Source organism: Peromyscus californicus, unplaced genomic scaffold, assembly GCF_007827085.1.
Source record: "Peromyscus californicus insignis strain IS unplaced genomic scaffold, ASM782708v3 Scaffold_8__1_contigs__length_139910024, whole genome shotgun sequence".
In the NCBI taxonomy this organism is placed as follows: Eukaryota; Metazoa; Chordata; class Mammalia; order Rodentia; family Cricetidae; genus Peromyscus; species Peromyscus californicus.
The window spans coordinates 31,051,939-31,075,583 of NW_026294606.1; the positions used below are offsets into that span (position 1 = coordinate 31,051,939).

At 43.1% G+C, this 23,645-nt stretch overlaps 1 protein-coding gene across 1 annotated transcript; it reads left to right on the forward strand.

Moving 5' to 3' along the window:
• Window positions 1-10,009: 10,009 nt before the first annotated feature.
• On the forward strand, window positions 10,010-22,190 carry LOC128104155 (serpin B9-like). Its single transcript, XM_052728936.1, has 7 exons — window positions 10,010-10,131; window positions 12,056-12,233; window positions 13,806-13,943; window positions 14,388-14,505; window positions 16,393-16,535; window positions 19,086-19,241; window positions 20,771-22,190. The coding sequence occupies exons 2-7, from the start codon at window positions 12,066-12,068 to the stop codon at window positions 21,173-21,175; spliced, it is 1,128 nt and encodes a 375-aa protein (XP_052584896.1). The 5' UTR covers window positions 10,010-10,131; window positions 12,056-12,065; the 3' UTR covers window positions 21,176-22,190.
• Window positions 22,191-23,645: the final 1,455 nt, after the last annotated feature.

A 23,645-nucleotide genomic window follows, 5' to 3' on the forward strand; every position in this document is an offset into this window, starting at 1 on the left:
TTTTACAGATATAATTCTATGTGTGCAACTGAAGTTTAAATTTAAATATCTATTTACCTAGATATTTGCATATGAAATTTTTTAGTGCACACAAAAAAAAAATCCTTTCATGATACAATATGCAAGGCTGAAATAAATGTTGCCAGGCAATACACAGATGTGGTTGTAAGATTGATGAGCTTATTAGGAAATTCTGGCCTTCTGAGTCCCCAGACTACAAGACCTCTACAAGAGTGAAATACATTCCTGTCATTAATGCTACTACATTTAAGCCCAGGTCTTAAATTGCATTGGAGATAATTGTGGTTGTCAGACCATCTTTCCTTGATTTTTTTCTTTGGGGGGGGGTCAACTTGGCACAAGCTAGAGTTATAGAGGAGCCTCAATTGAGAAAAATGCTTCCATCAGACTGCCCTTGGAAAGTCTGTAGTGCATTCTTTATTGTTAATGATTGATGTAGAAAGACACAGCCCAATATGGTGGTGTCACTCCCTAGGCAGGGTCCTGGATGGAGGATCAAAGCAGGTTGAGCAAGCCATGGGGAGCAAAACAGGAACCAGCATTCCTCCATGGCTTCTGCGTCAGATTCTGCCTCCAGGTTCATGCCTTGAGTTCCTGCCCTGATTTCCCTCAATGATAGAATGTGACCTGAGAGTCATAAGCAAGAGTAAACCCCTCCCCTCACACAAGCAGCTTTTGGTCATGCTGTATTTTTCACAGTGATAAAAGTCCTTACAAAGGTGCTGTCCTTTAATGAAGATACAGAGGAATCCAGAAACAAAATGACACGTTCACAGAGAAGACAGTTGGTGAGAAGCTGTGTTGTTAGTGAACTTGGAGTTTCACAGGAAGCATGACTACGTGAGGCCTCACCAGTGTTATCACTATGATGGTTTATGTGCTTCCTTGGTTCTGAAACCAGCAATGCTGCTCCATTGTTCTGATCTTGAAGTTATGATTCTTGGATAAAAACCATGTTGTATTACTATCATGAGCCCAGATTCCTGCTCCTCTGGACAATACTGGGAAATCTCAGAAAACATGCTTTCTCTTTGGCCTTGGTTTAAAGGTCAGCTTTGGTTTATCTACCATGTGGAAAGATCCTTAAAAATCAGCCAGATAGGAAAGCATTTTTATAGGTTCTGTGACATACTAAGAACAATACAGTCGGGGAAGATTTTGAATGGAATAATAATGGAATAATCTACAAATATTCTTAATTCTTAATTTATTTGTGAATAAGCTTTATGTCACTTGTGTATCATTTTTGTGAGGGGTGTAAGAGATAAGAGAAGCTAATTATTCTTGCATTAATAATTTATTCTATTTACCTTTGGCCAGATCTAGCTTCCAGCACTAGTCACATTATTTATAACAAAGGGAATTTTAACTAAGCTGTATAGCCAACATATTTATGTTATTGTCCTTTTCTATTTTGTGGATAGTTTGGACCTTGTGGGCTCCAGTGATCGATCCTCCTGTCTCCAGGTCCCCAGTAGCTGGAACTGTGTGTAACATCCCCACAACTGACTTCACACCATATTGTGACGATCAATATTTACCAAGATCCTTCTTCCTGTGTCAGCAACAATAGTAGCTAATTTTTTTATCTTAAAAATCATCATTATACAGTTCTGACAACAAAAACATAATGCTGGATATTAAACAAACTCTAAGGACTTCTTTATACTCCCTTTGAATGTAAAACAATGAAGGTTGTGAGTGGAGTGGTTTGGTACCAATTTATTAAGAGCACATATCTCAGCTATGTTAAAGTATGGCATAAGCTGGTCATGGAGGTGCACAACCATAGCACAAGGTAGTTGAGGGATTTGTTTGGGGATGAGGCCTCTTTGTTTCACGTAGGAGGCTTAAACATTGAACTCCTCATTTCAAGGGCTACTCTTACTGAGTCACTGGGACTATAGACACCTGCTGGTGCTCCACCCTCAGGTGAAGGATTCTTTAAGGCATAAAGCCTCATGAAGGAAGTGGGTCACTCTGTCAAAGGAAAAAATAGTAACAAAAGGCTTAGGTAAATGGTTCAGTAGGTAAGAGCTCTTACTCTGTAAGCATTAGTGTCTGAGTTCAAATCCCAAGCTCCCACGTAAGAAGCCAGAGTGTGACCACACGCATACATCCCTCACCCCTGCACAGTTTGAGAGTGAAGACAGGAGAATCACTGGGGCTTGCTGACTGCCAGCCTAGCTCCAGGTTCAGTGAGATAACCTGCCTTAAGAAAATAAGGTGGGCCGGGTGGTAGTGCCGCATGCCTTTAATCCCAGCACTTGGGAGGCAGAGGCAGATGGATCTCTGTGAGTTCGAGGTCAGCCTGGTCTACAGAGTGAGATCCAGGAAAGGCACAAAGCTACACAGAGAAACCCTGTCTCAAAACAAACAAACAAACAAACAAAACAAAAAAAGAAAAGAAAAGAAGGTAGAGAACAGGACATAGATGTTCTTTTCTGGCTTCAGTACATGCACATAGCACCTCGCCAAGCACATACCTCCCTACATAATTTAAAATAAAATAAAATATATTTGGTGCAAATTCTTAAAACTGCATGACTCTGTACACACCTACCTATGAATTCATACAATTAATGACATATCTAGGTGACTTGCCAGGAAAATGTATAATTCCTTTGCCAATGTTATCTTTTCAAATTGTAGCATTCACCACAAAGGAATGAGCTAATGCTCCTTTTAAATTGGTCCATGGGAGTGCTTCTCAATGATGCTGTTCAAAACAGGGTACAAGTCCAGAAGACAACTCCTAAAAGCAATACTAAATCTCCAGTAAGACTAACATTGAATTATTTACCAACCTATTCTCTTTCCCAGTAATGTTTGATCTGCTGGGGAAAACAGACAGGTGCAATCTAGGTGGTAGAACTGCCTCATGCAGGGAGAGAGCTGAGCATGGTCATCTCCCCAGGACAACATTCATTTATCTGTGATGAACCCCGAGCAAAGGGACAGAAAGTCTGTGCTTTCCAGCTGGCGCCATTTAAGAGCATATCAAGAGTTCCCAAACTTAGGGTGGTCACCAGGACAGACTGAGGATTTCTTAGCTGAAATTCTTGACACCAAAGGATTGTGTGTTGTTGTTTGTCTCTACTCTTTGCTCTTTTTAGGAGCCCACTGTCCAGTTCCCAAATAAATCACACACGGAAGTTTATTCTTTCTTATATATGTCTGGCCTTTGCTTGGCTTATTTCTTGCCACTTTTTTTTTTTTAAATTAAGGTAATCTCCCAAAACTTCAAAGACCTACAGATTATGGCATTTAAAATGTTTTAAGAACTTTGACTTTCTGGACAATGAGACACATTTGCTCCTGGCAGCACCAATTTACTACAAAGAGGATGATGGGCATTGAAGAAACTCATTATGGAGTTTGCTTTCTTTGTGGCAAAAGTTAGCCATGGGGCAAAAAAGGTTCCCTTGCCTTGACTGCTTGACAGGATGCTGTATAAACTGGACACACAGGACCCACAGGAAGGTGCTGTGGGATGGTCTGTATGTCAAATGTGTTGCTGATTGGTCAATGAATAAATCACTGATTGGCCCGTGGCCAGGCAGGAAGTGTAGGCGGGACAAGGAGGAGAATAGAGCTGGGAAGTGGAAGGCTGAGAAAGAGACACTGCCAGCCGCCATCAGGACAAGGAAGATGTAAAGTACCGGTAAGCCACAAGCCACGTGGCAAGGTATAGATTAATAGAAATGGATTAATTTAAGCTGTAAGAACAGTTAACAAGAAGCCTGCCACGGCCATACAGTTTGAAACCAATATAAGTCTCTGTGTTTACTTGATCGGGTTTGAGTGGCTTGGGACTGGCGGGTGAGAGAGATTTGTCCTGACTGTGGGCCAGGCAGGAAAACTCTAGCAACAGGAAGGTGACCACTGAACTTTGCAAGGTGAGATGGTCCCTCAGGTTCCTGCTTTGCAGAAGAACCTGCCAGACATTCTACAGGACATAGGGAAAAGTGACTGATGAACTTTGCAAGAATGGGCAGAACAGTCCTTAAAATTTCATGCTTCACTGAAAGCTATGCCAGAGACTTTAGGCCTATAGTCTGAAGATTGATGCCCCAATGATACAGAGGAATTTTGAATGACTGTCTAGGCAGCAAGATGTCTCTGTCATTTCTAGAATTATGGAATTTTCTTGCAATACACTTCCTGTTTACTTGGGTAATAGCATATCCTTCTGGGATCTTTGATGGAGTTAAAGAATAGATAGTTATAATTTTCCTTAGTCATGATAAAAGATAAATTAGATATGAGACTTTAGACTCATAAAAATGGAATAGATGATAGACTATTTTCTTTAATTTTGCCAAAATATAGACTAGATATTGTAACTGTAATTCTTTCTTAGTAACTATTTTGTTATATACAATTTTACTATGTTAAAATTAAACCCTTCCTTTTTGATTAGATAGAAAAGGGGAAGTACTGTGGAATGTCTTTCTGTATGCTGTGACTATGTGTGGCTCCCATTGGATAATAAATAAAGCTGCATTGGCCTATGGCAGGGCAGGATAACGTTAGGTGGTACATTCAAACTGAAGACAAGACAAAGAAGGGTGGATTCAGGGAGACGCCAGCCCGCTGCTGGAGCAACAAGATGCCAGTAGACTGGTAATGCCACAGCCAAGTGGCGACATATAGTTTAATAGAAATGGGTTAATTTAAGATGAAAGAGCTAGCAAGCAAGAAGCTGAAGCCATAGACCATACAGTTTGTAATTAATACAAGCCTCTGAGTGATTATTTTATAAGCGGCTGTGTGACTATGGGGCCGGGTGGGACTGAGAAACTTTTGGCTACATGTCTCCTAGAAAGAGATTTCATAGCTGTCTGACCCCGTTGCAGGACAGAGTGGAGCCAGACAACGATAGGCAGGACCACACCGTGACTGCTTAGCTCCATCTAACTCGGGTCTTCTCCTTTTAAACTCATGTGAGTAATCTGACTAATGGCCATGTGAGGTCACTGAAAGGCTTGGTTCCTCTCCCCAATGTGGCCACGTTGATTAATCCTCCCTTGTCTTCTCTTCACTATGAATTTGCATCTTTTAATTTGCTTTTTAAGGAGAGATGGCCAAGCCTGACTCATTAGGACTTTCAGAGCAAAGGCTCTGCTTCTAACTGTTGACTGATTGTTTGTTTGTGATAGAGCTCACTCTGTAGTCCAGGCTTTCTGGAACTTGATATATAGACCAGGCTGGCTTTGAACTCACAGAGAGATACTTGCCTCTGGCTCTCTATTCTGGTATTACAAATGCCTGATGTATTTATTCACTTCAATGAAAGTGTATGATAATAACTCTTATTTCGGATTCACAGTTGGTAGCCTGTTAAACTAATTCTTCACATCTCAACCATCACTTAAAATATATTAAATTAAATGTTCCTGTGCTGTTTCCCACATAACATTTACTTCTGATACTCAGTTTCCAGCCATCAAAGGTGAGGCACTTGCCAGCCTGAGCCAGCCTCCTGCCACTGTGAGGTCCACATTCTGATTCCAGGACAGGAGGAGGGTCAGAGGAGGCTGGGAGTTTGAAAAACTTGTGAGGAACTATGGACAAATAAGACATATTTATTCACTGTGGGTGAAGGTCACTGGGCAGGTAGCCTCCAGCGGGCACCCAGGCACACAATGACACATATAGTCTGAACCCAGGAAAGCACAAATCACACAATCCAGCACACAGTCCACACTAAAGTAGGGACAGAGACTCACAGGCTGGCTGTAGAAGACAAAGACTCAGATTCCTGCCTCTCACCTATAAAGACAGAAAGAAACTAAGTTGGGACATAGCATTCTCTGAGCATAATTTGAAAAAAATTCAGTTCCAAAGTGAGAGCATCTTCAGTGTTTGGAACTGGGCAACCCCGAGAGAGTCTGCAGGGGACCATTGAAGTTCTCAGATGATTAAGTCTCATTGAAGGAGCTTAAGTGAGAGGTATGAAGGCATGAAAGGAAGTATCTTGACAGAGGTCACAGGTTCTAGGGAGAGGCAGACCAAGATTGTGACTAGGGCTGGGGAGGATGTTTCCATTAATCAGGAGTCACAGAGATGGCAGAGTCACCTGGCATGTGCTATAGAGTATAAGGATCTTTAATCTTGGGAGGATATAGAATTTACCATAGAGATGAAGAAATTAACCAGAACAGACACAGAGTTACAAATTTGGTGCCATGTAATTCTATGGCAATGATGATGATGATGACCACCCAAATACAAACAGAAACAGGAATATGAGTAGATATTCTTGTAGAAAGATCTATAAATGTGAAGTGAGCACATGAGCTTATGATTGGCATTATTACTCATCACGGAAATAAAACTCAACACTATAATGAGTAACTACTTCACACCCATTGTCTAAAATAAGAAAAGACGAATCACACATACAGAAACTGAAAGTCACAACCTCCTGGTGGGGACATAAAGCTGCATAGGGGCTTCAAACTCATTGGGTATTTCTTCAAAATGTGAAATGTAGAGTTGCCATGTGACCCAGAAATTCCATTCCTTGGGCTCTTCCCAGGGTAATTCCAAGAAAGCATATGACTGTACATAAATGTATACATAAATGTTTGTTATAAACTTAATATAGATAAAGGGTAGAAACAATCTAATGCTGACCAACTGAATAAACAGTCATTATAGACATTATAGACAACATAATATCTTTAACCAGCATAAAAATGACTGACTGACAAATGCAGTATCGACGCAGCACAGAAAGACCAAGAAAGTTAAGGAGACTCAGGAGCAGAAAGAAGCCCTTCACCCCAGTCTGATGGAAGACCCTTGTCAGCTCAGGTGACACTTCCTGTGGAGGTTAGCAGCATACACGCAATACTCATTCTATGCAGAGATATTTCAAATGAGAGTGTTAGAACAGCACTCATGCCTACAGCCTAAGCATACACGGTCCAGATATAAACCTGCAGCTTCCTACGAATCCTACAAGAAACCCTACTTACAATACAAGGCATATCTAACAGCCTTGTAACCCATGCTTTTATTTTAGCATATTACATTTCATTTGTGGGGCATCCCTAACGTCACGCTCATGTATGAAAAGCAAGGACTAGATCTTTGGTATGGTCACCTCATGTATGGAAAAACAAGGACTAGATCTTTAGTATGGGGGAGGAGGGATGTTGCTGTAGTCCTGCCGGCTACAGCCCAAACAGAAACAATATGGTAGATTCTGACTTCAAAGGATTCTCCAGGTGGGAGAAGAATGAGAACCACGTGCCATCAAGCAGGAAGTTCACTGAAGATGCTGCCAATGACTTCCTTAAGAAAGAGGAAGCAGATGGCAAAGACCTGTGGGATCTGTGTCGTAAGAGTGAGCATTGCTTTAAAGGGCAAGCCCATCTTCTAAGAGACTACATGTAGAAAATGAAAGGGGAAAAAAGGCCAGAGCATTCCAGCCAGGAAGAGAAAATAACATGGCCTCTTGTTAGAAGTGTTGCACCCAAAGTCTGATGTCCCCAAAGACCACCAAGAGACCGACTGATCTGAATGCAAAAGCAAAGAGTCTTTAATTTGAGAGTTTAAACATGGACCCCTTGTCCATCCATCCAAGTGGTGGAGTGAGAGGGACCCCAGGAAGTAACAGGATAGGATTTTTATAGTGGTTAGGGTGGGGGCAGGGTCTAGGGGAATTCCAACTCTGTATAGTCACAAACTCAGGATTGGTGCTTACTTCAGGTTAGAGATGCTTGGTTTGAACTGATTGGAGATTTGCAGCGGCAAGCAAATCGCCATATCCTCTAGCAGTTTATGTCATCACATTTACATCATCAGACCCATTTCCTCCGATAGTTAGACATCCCATTTTTATCTGCAGCAAACTCATTCCCTCTGACAGCTACGGTATACAATCTATAACAGCAGAAAACATCCCACAGGACATATCTGGTGCCATGATTATTATGCCAATTATGTTATATCGTATCCTTTGGGTTAAGGCAGAAAATGTCTGGAACTCATTTTTGTGTAACTTCTAATTGTCTGGGTCTAGGGGCAGAGGGCAGCACATCCTCTGGTGGCCTTTTTTTTTAGAATAATTTGTCCAAGGGCCTGCTGCCCCTTGTCTTCCCCTTCTCTAAGATGGCTGTGACCCTGCCATCCTCTCAGAAGATGTAGAGGAGGATGACAGGGAAGACTCTGGAGGGAGCAGGGGTGAGAAACAGGGAGAAGCTGAACAGGAAGGAGAAACTGTGTCACAGGACACAGGACAAAGAGGGACAATAACTATGGGCCACCTGCGTCGGTGATGTGGGACCAAAGTGAAAAGTGTCCCCAAGAACACAAGTTAAGGCGGGAGATGGTCAGAAGTAGCTGTCAAAGCAGAGGAGCTAGAGAAGCTAAAGGAAGGGACGGTTGAAATCCCCTCCGGGGTGGAGAACACAGGGTGACTGAGGACGCAAATGCTGCACGTAAGCAAGCCAACCTTCCCTCAAGCAAGATGAGACAGAAAGCCAGAAGCCTCTGTCCCTTCAGCAGCTGTCACTCCCTGCTGAGTCAGGGTCAGAAGACAAGGGGTGTAAGCGGCCTCTGTGGAAACATGGAGCCAAGCAGCAGAAAGTGAGCACCCTGGGTAAGCCAATGGCACCAGGAAGCTTCTGGGAGGAAGAGATTGGTGAAAAGCTGGCCATCCATAAGCCAGGAAGGAGAGCACATGGAGAGGAGAGATTTCTAGACAGAGTGTGTCACAGGTAGTGTGAAATTGAGTGAGCTCTCGGGCTCAGCCATATGGAACCTTGACCTTGGGGAGAACTACATGTGTGATCCTGTAGACAGTGTGAGCTTTTTGTGTTTCTGTAGAGTCTCTAATGGTCCTGTTTCTGTTGTGTCCGGGGTTGCACAATAATGGGGGACAAACCACCAAAGTCTATTAAACCAGAAGCAGACTTTATTCTAAAAAAATTTGAAAGAATGGAAATGTCACCGTGAGACACCAAAGCTTTTCAGCTAGCTGAGACCACAGCCAAGTTTCAGGATTCTGAGGCTGTGGCAGCTGGAGGGGGGCTATAGCTTCTTTTTTATAGTAAGCGGTAAGCATGAGACATAGACAAAGGAATTTTTACAGTTTTGAAGTTAAACTTTTAGAGACAAATTGTTTTAGGCCTTTACAGTTTTCCATTGACAAGGTTTTAAGGGGTTTTAGCTAAACAATATTTGTATATCCCTGTAGCCCTTCTTGACTCAGTTAATTGATGTTTGTCCAAACCTGCAACTTCTCCCTAGCATAGCTGAGTTCCCATAATGGGGAGGAATATGAAACAATGCAAGGCAGGTTGTCTCGTAGAACTCAGTAAAAGTTAACTTTGATTTAGTTGGTGAGTGGTAGGGGACCCTACAGTTTCCCAGCAAGGCATCTTACTATGTTGGAGTTCTGTTTACGTGTCTTGGTCTAATATATCTTCAATTATTGTAGTTTTAAAAGCTTATCCTTAAGTAAATAAGCAAATAAATATTGGACCTCTATTAAATAAAAGGGGGGGTGGGTTCTTAGCAGCTTTGTAAGATGTAACTTTTGAGAGCCACCAAAGCCACATGCTTTCACCTGAGTTGAGGTCTCTGAAAAGAACTCAGAGTCTGCAGGTGGCATTGTGTAGCATGTCTGTGGCCCATGCCCCAATCTGATGCCTGAACCCCTATGCTGAGCCTTGGAAAAGTCAGGTTTGTCAATGAGAACCACACAGGAGCACACACTTCATTCACAAGAAATGCTCGTGACTGGGAAATACAGACAGAAAAGGATTAATGTTTGTCAAGAAAGGAGGGTGAGAGTGAGAAATGGACATTGAAAATAGGCAGCCCCCCAACACGGTGCTATTAAAACCCTGCAAACATTGTCTAGACAAAGGCTTTTAATACTTTCGCTTTCTTTCTCTATGACCTGTTTCTTTCTCCACCCCCTATCTCAGCAGAGGCTAGAAAGAGCAGCTGCTTGTTTCCCCGCCCCTAGCCCAGGGCTCTGAACAACATCCCAGCCCTGCTGTGAATAAAGGGCCAGCAGAGTCTAGCAGGCTGCTGGGCTAAGCTACCAGGACATCCAGGCTGCAAATTCCACCTTGAGAAGTGTCAAAGGTAAGTGAGGGCGCCTGTTATGGGCTGTGAGACCAACAGAAGTGAGGTTTACAATGTCGGGGCTGAATCCAGGAGGGAACCCCGGGACTGCAGAGTTAGAAAAAGAGAGAGTAGACAGATGGTGTCTGATGGGCATTTAAAAAGGCGATTCCTCTAGAAACTCCAGCTGGCAAATGGCAGCAAGCCTGGTTCCAGGGCTGGTGTCCTATTGCTGTCTTGGCTCCTCCTCAGCCAGACCTGGGTGCTGCAGGGAATCAGCAGCCTTCTCCTCTGCCTCTTACCTGCTTCCTTTCGGATCCTACCACCTAGACAATTTGTCTGCCTCTGCTCTCTCCTCGCGGATCTGTTTCTGTTTCTGAGCCCTTTAAAGACCAGCAATCTCAGCCAGGCGGTAGTGGCGCATGCCTTTAATCCCAGCACTCCGGAGGCAGAGCCGGGCGGATCTCTGTGAGTTCGAGGCCAGCATGGGCGCAAAGCTACCCAGAAAAGTCCTGTCTCGCAAAGCCAAAAAAAAAAAAAAAGCAATCTCTAGTACAAAATTGAGCACTCTTCATTTCCATTTTTAAAATAATTCACTCAATATTGACAGAAATCTCCCTATATCCAGAGCATGCTTCCAGATGCTTAAAGTCAGGGTGCCAGACAGCTCCCTTACCTTCAGAGAGCTCCAAGTGTGGTGGAGATACAGTCAGCAAGAGAAAAGACTGCACTTAGGAGTGATGACACTGGGGCAGCCTCACTAGGGTGGCAGAGCAGAGGCCCTGAGGTTGCCCTGCCCCAGTGAAGGAGGGAAGGGTGAGCAGTTTGAACTCAGTGTCGGAGAGGGAGTAGAATTCCCTATGGGTGGAATAAACAGCACTTCAAGGATTCAGAAGCAACTTTAAAGGGACATCAGGATGGGCAGGAGTGTAGGGGTCACACGGTGGGTCAGATGAGAAGACCAACCAGTAGACCAGTCATTTAAATAAAGCCGCCCCAACTTTCCTGAAGAGCCTTGGGGGAATTATGGGGAAGAGTAACAGGATCTGGGCACACTCTCAGGATGCTGTGTTCTTCTGTCAGGGGAGAGGGAAGAAGTATGGATTGTGATGTTCTGAGACTCCCTAGGCTATTTTATCGGCATTTAAGCACTGTAGAAAGTACTCGGGAACACACGTCCAGTGTTCAAAGATCATATGACAGTCAGAGTACAGCCATGGGATGTGCAGGGACTCAGATTTGAGGTAAGTTGTTAGGAGCAGTCACTTAGTCTGGGCCAAGCTGTCCATTCATCTGGGAGTGAGGTATGCTCCACAGAGAAACAGCCTGGTGCCATTGCCTGATCAAAGCCTCCTGAGCAGCCACTGCAGGTGGATGCTCCCTGCTCCTAGCAGAGCTGGTGACCCCAGCCTGTCTTTGGGTCTCATTCAGCATCTCCATGTCTGTCCTGTAGCAGCTGCAAATGCAGGGACTCTGTCTAATGCACACCTGGACATCTCAGAGGAGTCTTCACAGGCAGACCCAGAATGCAGCTTACTGAAGCCAGGCTAGAGGACCTGGATGCTCATGTCTGTTTTCTTCTTCCCGTCCTCATTTCCTCCTCCTCCTATTTATCCTCCACTCCATCATCTTCAGAGAGAGGAGCTGGTGTGTATGGAAGGAGACTAGAGGCCCCCTCTCTCAGCTGTGTCCTGTGTGTGCAGTCCTGATGATCTGACCTCTACCTATGCAGATGACACAGACGCTAGTTTGGTCTGCTGTCATGACCACACGTAGATAATAATCCTAAGATTGGAAGGACTGTGACCAAAGATGAATTTTAAAATCCAATTTTAAGTACTTATAAGCTTGGAAATGAGAACCAAGAGTAGAGTCCCAGATTTCTGTGAGTCAGATCAATGAACCTTCAGTGCTGTGTTGAGTACCATTTCTCTTTTGCCTCCAGACTCTGCATCATGAATACTCTGTCTGAAGCAAATGGCACCTTTGCCATCCACCTTTTAAAGATGCTCTGTGAAAGCAACCCTTCGAAAAATGTCTGTTATTCTCCCATGAGCATCTCCTCTGCTCTAGCTATGGTCCTCTTGGGGGCAAAGGGAGACACTGCAGTCCAGATGTCTCAGGTAAGCTGCCTGTCACCCCACACCTGCTTCACTTGCCTAAGGGCTGCTGAGAAGGGAGGGTAGGAATGTGCTCACACTGTTTCATGGGGCAGGGGCTAAAGGGGAAGGAATAATGAGTTTTCCTCAGTAATAACTTAGAGGGAACTTATTTAAGAGGCAACGAGTTTTCCACAGTAATAACTTGGAGGGATCTCTCAAAATTTTGTTCAGATTTCACTGAGAAAATGGTGCATAAATAATTTCATACCAATCTTGGTGGCACAGGCCTTTAATTCCAGCTACTAAGGAGACAGAGACAGGAGAATGCCTAGTTCAAGACCAGCCTGGGCAACTTTGTTTTGAATAAACAAGTTTTTAAAAAGATGGAGGGAGGTTCTTAGGGTTGTAACTGAGGCTCAACCCAAGTACAGCAAAGGGAAGCAAGGAGTTGAAATTATTTGAAACATAGGTTGCTAAGATCTATTTTATTTTTAGAGCAACAGACTTTGTAATTATTCATTGCCAAATAAGGTGAATTCCTGCTTTATTTTTATTTTTTATTTTTGTTTTTTCCAGACAGGGTTTCTCTGTGTAGTTTTGGTGCTTTTCCTGGATCTTGCTCTGTAGACCAGGCTGGCCTCGAACTCACAGAGATCTGCCTGGCTCTGCCTCCTGAGTGCTGGGATTAAAGGCATGTGCTCTAATTCCTGCTTTTAATTGTGTCCAACCTGCTTTGCATAGCTAAGCTAATGAAGGGGGGTAAAATGTGTATAGCTAGTCCACATCTGGACTGGATACTACTTTGGGTTACTTTATGAAGCATCCTGTGAGCATTGCAGGTGATTAAGAATGGGTTTCTGACCTCAGGGGTTTCAGGGCAGGCAGGAGGCATTTGCCTGAGAAAAAGCCCTGTGCATACACCGTCCCAGTAGGAAGTAGTCACTGTTGCTCTGTGGTTTGCCAGGACTTTTTTGTGAGGACCCTTTCAGGTATAACTGCTCATTTTTATCGTCTCCAAACTTAGTGAGTACATGAGGACATGAAGATGAAGATATAGAAGAGGCTTCTTCATAATCACTCTTTATGGTCTTTTATAGGTTTTAGGTTCACTAATAAACACAGAGAGCTTGTGTATGTGTATGGTTGTAGGGTGTGTGTGTCTGTGTGTGTGTGTCTGTGTGTGGTGTCTGTGTGTGTGTGTCTGTGTATCTGTGTGTCTGTGTATCTGTGTGTGTGTGTATCTCTGTGTGTGTCTGTGTGTGTCTGTGTGTCTGTGTGTGTGTGTCTGTGTGTGTGTGTGTCTGTGTATCTGTGTGTGTGTGTATCTCTGTGTGTGTCTGTGTGTGTGTGTGTGTGTTTACATGCCTATGTGTGCTTCTTTAGGCAGAGGACACGTGTGAATGCAGGTGTCTTCTTTCCGAGGTGCTGGGATTGCAGCCATACACTAGTGGACCTGTCTTTTCATGTGCAGAGTGAGGATCCAACTCAGAGCCTCATGTGCTTCACGACCTGTCTACTTCAGCTTGAAAAGTCCTTTCGCAATCAAAACGTCTCATCACCGAGCTCATAGTGATTCGTTCTTTTCCTTCACAGGCACTTGGTTTAAACACAGAGAAAGATGTCCATCAAGGCTTCCAGGGTCTTCTTCATATCCTGAATAAGCCCAACAGAAAGTACTCGCTTAGAACGGCCAACAGGCTCTTTGCAGAGAGCACTTGTGAATTCCTCCCAGTAAGTGGTATCAGTAGAATGACATCAATTCTATTCAAATACTTGTTGCTATAGATCACAGAGGAAGGACCCTAGAGAATGTGATGGAATTAAGGATCAAGTTCTAGCCAGTGTGATGGCTTACATGTATGTCTTAGAAGGCTGAGACAGGAGGGTCATGAGTTCTAGGCCAGCCTACGCCAAATAGTAAGACTCAACTCCAAAAACTTGCCCAAATTCTATAATGATACTTTGAAATATTTAAAATTTGACAACTTATAATTTTTATTTATTCAAGTTGGTCATTCCAACTTACAAAGACATAGTACATGAAGATGTTTATTGCTTAAAGTGACATCTACACTCATTTTAATTTTGTTTTTTAATGCCACAGTATCAGAAGTTTGGGAAGCTTGCTGACACTATATTTTGCAATGTTGCCTCACTGAACACGTTTCTCTCCAGACCTTTAAGGAGTCCTGTCTTCAGTTCTACCACTCAGAGCTGGAGCAGCTGTCCTTTGTCAAAGCAGCAGAGGAGTCCCGGAAACACATAAACACATGGGTCTCCAAACAGACTGAAGGTCAGGATTTCAAGTTATTTCACACCCCACATTCTTGTCCTTTCCATCCACCCCTCTCTTGTCTTCCCTCTCTCCTTTCTTTTAACTTCCCTTCTCCCCCCACTGACTAATCTCATTGTTATTTCAGAGAGTCAAAGGGATACAGACCAGCTAGGTCACATGGTGTAATTTAGACCTCAGTGAATTTATGGTGATTTTACTCAGACACTCAGACTTTAAAACAGAGTTGTTTGTGTATTTCTCTAGGAGGGAGGGGCTGATACAAATGTCCTGAGAACTCATGGGCCTGATTTCCAGTCTAACAGATTGCATTAGAAGACAGGGGTGGCCTGCATTGGCAGGCCAGGTGACTCCACCATCTCTGAGATGGAGATGCATGGGTAGACCTTGGCCATAATCTTGTCCTTGGACTGGATCTTCCTACAGTCTGTGTTGCCTCAGCCCCCAGCACCTTTACCTCTGAAGAGGACTCCTGTTTTCTGCTTCCATGTTTTCTGCCTCACATCCCTCACCTACATTTGATGAAACTAGATATGATTTCCTTTGTCAGGGCTGCTCAGTTACATTGGCCTAAAAGAGTCTCCCATTTGGGGTTGAACCTTATTTGTTTTTATTTCAGAGATGACATGTTCCAGCATTGGTCTTGGAGATCATTGAGATCATTGTCTGATATTTGAACCCTTCAGATGCCTCTGTACCACTAAGTACATTCCTATTTCTACTAACAGATAGAGTATAGAGTGAGTGTCTTTTTCTTAAAAACTCAGCAATCATTTGCTGATTCTTATTGGAGTCTTTACCTCTTGTGCACCTTTGATATCATAAGTTGGCAAGTATTCTCTTCTCCGTTGAAAGGATACCCCTTAATACAGAAGAAGGGGATATGTACTCTTAACTGCATTATCTCTTCCAGGGATGGACAGCATTTCAAAGTATATAATAACAAATAACTTTCTGCCTTTGAGCCTTTGACGTGTGGTGGTGTGTTAAAACTTGGCATGACCATGGAGGGCTAGATTAGACCCTATGCTTAACATTAGTGTATTGGTCAGGGTTCTCTCGAAGAACACAATGAATCCATATTACAGAGGCATTTAATAGATTGGCGCACACAATACAGGTTGAGTAGTCTGACAGTGACCATCTGCATGTGGAGAGGCTGAGAATCTGGCAGCTGCCCAGTCTATGAGGCCGAAAACCTTAGCAGTCTCAGTCTGGCATGGAAAGCCTAGAGGATTCCAGAGAGTTATTAGTCTTAGTCTTCATGAAGGCCAAAGCAATTAGGTTCCAGTGTCAGTTAAAAATCACAGTTGCAGAGATGTGAACAGTGTCGATGCACTCACCAGCAGGGACTGAGGCAGGCAGGGACTGAGGCAGGCAGACCAAAGCAGTGCTGCTTCTCTCTTGGTCCTTATATCAGGGCAGCACAGGAAGCTCTTGCTTCCTTGGGGAAGCGTCCTCTCCATTAGTTACTCTTTCTGGGAAATGTCCTCACAGACCTGCCCAGAGACATGTCTCTTGGTTGATTCCAGACCCAATCAACATGGCACCCAACATTAGCACGCGGGGAAATCTCTGGATTCCTGTGACCCCTTCCACATTTCCTGCTTCTTTGTTCTCCATCCTGAAGTCATTTTTTACCTTTCCCAAACCTGCTTTCCTTGAGAGACTTAGAAGTCTTTCACCATCCTCATCTTGGCCATGTTCCTCCTGTGTCCATGACCTTGAGGCAAACATTGGTATGGTGTGTTCATTTGTTTTTCAAAATGTTAATCCACATTCAGCATATGTGAAAACATGATGCTTGGATCTGCCCAGATGTCATATCAATTTATTTCTCACATGTGTATAACATGAACCTGAATGAAGTCTCTGCTTCCTCAAAAGGGAAAATTCCAGAGTTGCTGTCGGGTGACTCGGTTAATTCAGAGACCAGGCTGGTTCTTGTCAATGCCTTATATTTCAAAGGGAAGTGGCATCAACCATTTCACGAAGATTGCACAATAGAAATGCCCTTTAAAATAAACCAGGTAAGGAATAGTGTCCAAAGGTTTATGACAGTGTGATGAGACTGTGTGGAAGGGTGTAATTGTGAATGTGTAGCACTGGGGCTCAGTGGTAGAGATCACATATCCTATGTGGGTGCTGGTCCTCAGCCCAGAAAGAAAGAAAACAGGAAAGCACAGAAAACCATTTGAAACATTTATTTCTGAATAAAAGGTTATTCTCTAGAGAAAAATGATAGGAATAGAGTATTTAACACCTGTGTTACTTTACATTTTATTTGTGGCTCTTACATGTTCTGATAATTTCTCATAAAACCGTTGCTTCAACCTAATTCTAGAAACGAAACTTTCCTTTAAGTTCAAGAAAACAGAAACTTATGTGTTAAGGTAGTATAATACATGTATGGAGCATGAGGCAGAGTATAAAGAAATATAGAAACATTTATTTAATAGACTATTTTTAAATTAAAATAATCACTTTAAATTATTGGTTGATCTATTATTATGAAGCAGTATATATTGCTTTCTTATATTGAAATGGAGTGATTAAGATCTCAGTCTTAATTGCAGTATAATTTGAATTAAAGCAGATATTAGAATGCTTCTCCAAATCCCAATAAAATACAATTTAATGCAGTTTGGAGCCTTACCAATGTTAAACTCCCCCATTCCTTTTTTATTAGTAATAAGGAAAAAAACTTTGTAAAAGAATGAGTTCTTTTATTGGGAAATTTAATATGTGTTATGTATGGTCTATAGCAAATTTTTATGTTTAATGTACCACTGTAATTAAAATCTTCCCAGATGGCCTACTTCCATACTTTAAAAAATATCGTTTTGACTATTAGAACAGAACCACTGGGTTAAATCACAAGAAGATACATGAAGTTCTGTCCAGATGGCCCCTAACTTTTAAAGGGTTGATAAGAACTGTATGATTATGATGGGTCATCAGACTGTAATGCATCACAAAGATACATGGAGATCAGTCCAGAGGGTCCCCGACTTGAAGCCACTTAACTGGGATTTTCCTTCTCCCAAATGGTGTGTCAGGATGGAGCTCTGCCCTAAGCCTGTGAGTGTCTGTGCTCTGGAGCTCTCTGCTCTGTGATGAGTTAGAAGGTTGTGACCCATCCTGAACCTCTGAGCATGTGTGCTCCTGTTTCCAGGCTGTTTTTTGTTTTTTTTTTTTTTTTTTTTTTTTTTTTTTTTTTTTTTTTTTGGTTTTTCGAGACAGGGTTTCTCTGTGTAGCTTTGCGCCTTTCCTGGAACTCACTTGGTAGTCCAGGCTGGCCTCGAACTCACAGAGATCCGCCTGGCTCTGCCTCCCGAGTGCTGGGATTAAAGGCGTGCGCCACCACCGCCCGGCCCAGGCTGTTTTCTGAGAGGATCTATCTGTCTGTGGTCCCAGTCACTTGACGATGACAGTAATCCAGTCTATTTAAAGAAAACTTTTCTGTTAACTATATGCTGTTTCCTTAGATATAATTGTTGACCATATTAAATGATCAAAATCCTGCATCTGATATGGTGGTCATCTTTCCATTAGTGTAGCAAACTATCTGAGATAATCAACTTAAAAGAGGAAATGTTTATTTTGGCTCATGGTTCCAGAAGTTTCAGTAGAGTCAGTTGGTCCGATCACTCTGGGATTTGGTGATGCAGGACAGCATGGTGGAAATGCATGGTGGGGGCTTGTTCTCCTCACAGCAGTCAGGAAGCAAAAGAGAGAAACAGGAAGGGGTTGTACTGCCAATATCCCCTTCAGGGGCACCTCTCCCCAATGCTCAACTTTCTCTCATTGGGCCTAAATCCTAATGGTTTGACTAGCTCTCATTAGTGCCAGTCTGTAGAGAGGAGCTTTGGAACATGAGCCTTTGTAGAACATTTTAGACCCAAATATTAATATTTGAATGCCACATTCCTTTTTCTGGATAATGCATAGTCTTTATGTAGTTAGTCCTTGTCCTGGCTGGGGTGTTTGTTTGTTTCTTTTGTTTTGTTTGGGGTCTGTGTGTGTGTATGAACTTGACATAAGCTAGAGCCATTTGAGAAGAAGGTCTCCGCATTGAGAAATTGCTTCCATAAGATTGGCCTAGGGCAAGTCTGTTGGGCATTTTCTTGATTAGTGATTGGTGTGGACCCAGCCCTCTGTGGCTAGTGCCAATTCTGGGCAGGAGGTCATGAGCTACACAAGAAAGCAGGCTGAGAAAGCAATGGAGAACAAGCCAATAAGTAGCATTCCTCCAAGGCTTCTCATGAATTCCTTCTCTGACTTCTCTCAGTGATGGAATGTGACCTGAGAGTTGTAAGATGAAATAAACCCATCCTCCCCATATTGCCTTTGGTCATGGTGTTTCATGACAACTATAGAACCCTATCTACAACAGTCCCATATCTGCTTACAACAAATATTTTTAATGAAAGCAGGAAGAGGCTGGCAGACATTGACTAAGTGGTCACTGAAACATGAGTAGTGTTGGCATTGTATTAATTGGTATTAACTGCAGCTCATTTGGAAACCTTCTGAACTCTCTCAATGATATCTTTTATGTTCTGGATTCTTCTGTTCAGAGGGAGGAAAGACCAGTACAGATGATGTGTCAGGAAGACACTTTTAACCTCGCCTACGTGAAAGAAGTTCAGGCGCAGGTGCTGGTGATGCCCTATGAGGGCACGGAGCTGAGCTTGGTGGTCCTGCTCCCAGATGATGGTGTGGACCTCAGCCAGGTGAGGCGGGAAAGTCTGTAGCAGTCACCACTCTAGATGTCTATGAGAAGAATCCAGGGTCCCCATTGTCCTTCTTCATTAGGACAGAACGCAATGTTTTTACCTTTCCAACTGCCATTTGAGCAGGTGGTACTCACAAACTGAGCCTGGAGCTGTGTGCGGTCCCTGTGTTTGGGGATCAAAGCTGTGTCTAGGACTCCCATTGTGGGTTGTGTGACCTTGGACATATGACATAACTTTATTTCTGGAATGGGACGTGGTTCCTGAAAGGATGAAATGAGGACAACTAAGGCAGTGAACTTAGCACAGTACTTAGAACATAGTCCCCCTCCGTAAAACTTAGCACAGTACTTAGAACATAGTCCCCCTCCGTAAAACTTAGCACAGTACTTAGAACATAGTCCCCCTCCGTAAATATAACCTAAATCATGATCTTTGCTAGTATTTTATTTTAATATCTGAGAACATAAAATAGGCAGAAAAAATACTGCACTTTAACCTCACAAAGTGGAAGAGGAAGAGTGCCAGCTGGTGAGGACAGAGTCAGGGACATCATAATGGCACATCTTGGTCTTCCTTGTGACAGGATACCCCACAGTGCATCAGCCATCCTCTGAATGGTGGGTAATGGAGTGTGCATGACCTAAGGGGTCTTTGTAAGCAGAGGAGCTCCTCTGGCTCTTCCCATCCAGCTCCCTCACTGTGGCATTGCTTCTCCAGGGTGTTAGTGTTTTGTCACTGGCAAAATGCCTGACATGAATAACCCAGGATACGAAGGATTTATGTTGACTCACAGATTTGAAGTTTCATGTAAAGTTACTTGACCCCGTCAATGGGTTCCATGGTGACAGGTACATGTGGCAGAGACTACAGACCTTTCAGTAAACAGGAAGCAGAGAAAGGAGAAGGGACAAAGGACCAAGGATGACCTTCATAGGTACACCTCCTGTAACTACTTCCTTCATTCTGCTAGGCCCCCTCATGTCTAAATCATAGATGCCTCACTAAATGTCACCACCAGCTGCAGAATAAGGGTTCTCTATGTGAGCTTTAAGGGAGAATTTCACATTCAAACCATTACCAGCCCACAAAACACATAGAATCCTAGCCTGGATAGACCTCCCTTCTAGTGTGGCTCACACCAAGAATCTTTTCCAATTTTTATTTTATTTTATTAGCATCTATGATTTATTGTCTTCAAAACTAAGTCTAGATCAAGAAAACAAAAGCAAACACAACCTAAACCATAATCACCTGGACATGGACACCTGTCAGATTAAAAGTTGCCTCAGAAATGATTTAGGAGAGGACAGCCAGGTCTTCCCAACCCTGGGCTGCTTGGCTTCCACGCCCATCAGGGAAGCCTCATACAAGCTAGGGGGATAGTGGGACCCTAACATGGTCTCACCATGTGACTAGACAGTGCCCCTGTAGGATGATGGTGGGTATTGTGAGAGTGTTAAGTGCCTATGAGACTCTGGATAACAGTCTGTGAATCTGAAAGTCTCTATCTAATTCTTCTTTGTCAGGTGGAAAACAATCTCACTTTTGAGAAGTTAACATCCTGGACCAAACCAGACTTTATGAGGAGCACTGATGTTGAGGTTTTCCTTCCAAAATTTAAACTGCAAGAGGATTATAACATGGAGTCTGTGTTTCAGTGCTTGGGGATGGTAGATGTCTTCCAAGGGGGCAAGGCTGACTTATCAGGAATGTCTCCAGAGAGAGACCTGTGTCTCTCCAAGTTTGTTCACAAGAGTGTTGTGGAGGTCAATGAAAAAGGCACCGAGGCTGCAGCAGCAACTTCGGCCATCATTGACTATTGCTGTGCCTGTGAAGTCTCAACATTCTGTGCAGACCACCCCTTCCTTTTCTTCATCAGGCACAACAAAACCAACACCCTCCTGTTCTGTGGCAGGCTCTCGTCTCCGTAAAGACACGTTTACTATGTGGGAAACAGTTACTCCTACAGCTCTGTGAGGATGGGCATATGGGGGACGCCATGTTCCAAGATGAGAGCACTTTCCTCCTGGCAGCCTGATCTTAGGATGCCCACATTCATCTCTCCTATCCTGACATTCATCAGTGCCCTTTGCCAGGTCACAGGATCACAGAGTGGTTGGGTCTCCTGTTGTGTAAACAACAAAGGAGGCAAACAATTCCCACAAGAGAGGCCTACAAAGTTCTCTAAGGTGACCCAAAATAAATGCTCCTTCACTGCACAGACAAGCCATGCCAGCTCTATACTCTGTCCTGTCCTGGCTCCTTGACTCTCGCCATCACTTGCCTTAACCTGCTTACATCATAGTAAATGCTTCTGTGGATAATGACAGCTACTGCAGTTTACTAGTGATTGGTCCTTAATGCACATTTTAACTTTATCTTCTTTGCTGTCCACCACTCACTTGGTATGTGCCATCACTGTGTTAGGCTTGGGACAGTGGAGTCAGTGTGGTCCTCTAACGCTGGCCTTTACTATCTGCTTTCAACTTATCTAGCTTGCTAGATGTTCCCTTGCAGAAGTCATGCTTCTGTAGACCATTTTGTTTCTCTGTCACTGTCTATTATAGTTAAATTCTATGAAGTCCTTACAGGTTATTTCAAAATCAATTTATTTTTCTCACCAACCATGTGTGCACTTTGAACATTAATTTGGCCACTTAGAATGGTTGCTTTATCTGTTAACCTTCTCCATCTTGGATAATCTCCCAACTAGACTCCATGGTTACCAAGGGATGGGGTTATATCTCACTATGCTATACAGCCTATCCTGTGCCACCTACAGGCAGTTATAAGTGATTTCACTGTGTAAGACTGACATAATGGGGCTGGAGAGATGGCTCAGATGTTTTGACTTCTACTGGCTCCTGTATGCATATGGTGTATGTATCCTCACTCAGACTCACATACATAAAAGTACATTTAAAAATAAAGACATTTTAAAGAAGAGTGCCATATGTTTATTTGATGGCTGGATAATATCTACTCTTCAGCCCCCAGAAAATTCCTAGAGCTTATACAAACTTTCAAAAAAGTGGCAGATTAAGAAATTAACACAGAAAAATCAGCTTCATTCTTATCTGCCAATAACAAACATGCGGAGGGAAAAACCAGTCAAACAATCCCATTCATAACTGACTACAGAAATGGCTTGGAATAAACCTAACTGAAGAAGTGAATGACCTCTCTAATGAAAACTTTAGAACACTCAAGAGAGAAATTGAAGCAGACACTAGATGATCAATTAAACTCTCCTTCCAGGCTCCTGGCTTGGAAGAGTCAACAGTGTGAAATGGCTGTCTTACTGAATGAATCATACAGATTCACTGCAATCTCCATCAAAATGCCAAACCATTCGTCATGGAAATAGAAAAAAATTCTGAATAATTTGGAAGCACAAAAGACCTCAGCCAATATAATCCTGAGCAATACCAGTAATGCTGGAAGTATCGCTGTACCTAAGTTCAAGTTATACCACAAAGGGCAGGGTGGTATTGCCCTCAGACAGGTAGACCCACAAATAAAGTGCCCAGACATAAGCCCATGTAGCTACAGCCACCTGATTTTTGACAAAGATACCCAAAGCATACATTAGAGATGAGTAGTCCTGTGGACACCTGACATCTTCATGTAGAAAGGAGACACTGGATCCTTTTCTTTGACCTCACACAAAAATCAACTCCAAATGGAGCAAAGACCTTAGTGTAAGACCCAAGTCTCTGAAACTGCTGGAGAAGAAAGGGAAGATTGCCTTCAGAAGGGGAGGCAGAGCATCAATACCTAGAATATATAAAGAACGCAAAAGATAAACAGGGAAACAATTTTTTAAAAATGGACTAAGGAGCTGAACACGAGTTTTCAAGGAAGTGAGACAACAGCCAGTGAATACTTCTGAAGATTTTAAACATACTTAGTGACGAGGGAAATATAGCTAAAACTACTTTGAAATTCCAATTCTTATCATAGCTGCCATCAAGAAAACAAACGCCAACAAATGCTGGTGAGGATGTGGGGGCAGAGGAGTCCATGTGTACTCACTGCTGTGTATGTGTAGATTCGAGCAGCCACTATGGAAATCAGCGCAGAGTTTTCTCAAAGAGCTACAGGGAGCTATCATGCAACCCTGCCATACAACTCCCAGGGGTATACCTACGGGACTCTCTGTGTACTTACATTCTCATCCACGTTCACTGCAGCTATATTCACAATATCAAGGAAGTGGAATTGACCTAGATGTCCATCAATAGATACGCTGCCAGAACTGTGACACTCTCCGTTCCTTTTGTACCACTCTCTGTGGCAGTGATGTGTGCTCTAGGTTACACTACTACGGACATAGAGGTGAAGAGTCACAATCCTTCCCTTAGGGGTTTCAGTGCAAATAAACATCTAAACACCAGAGCC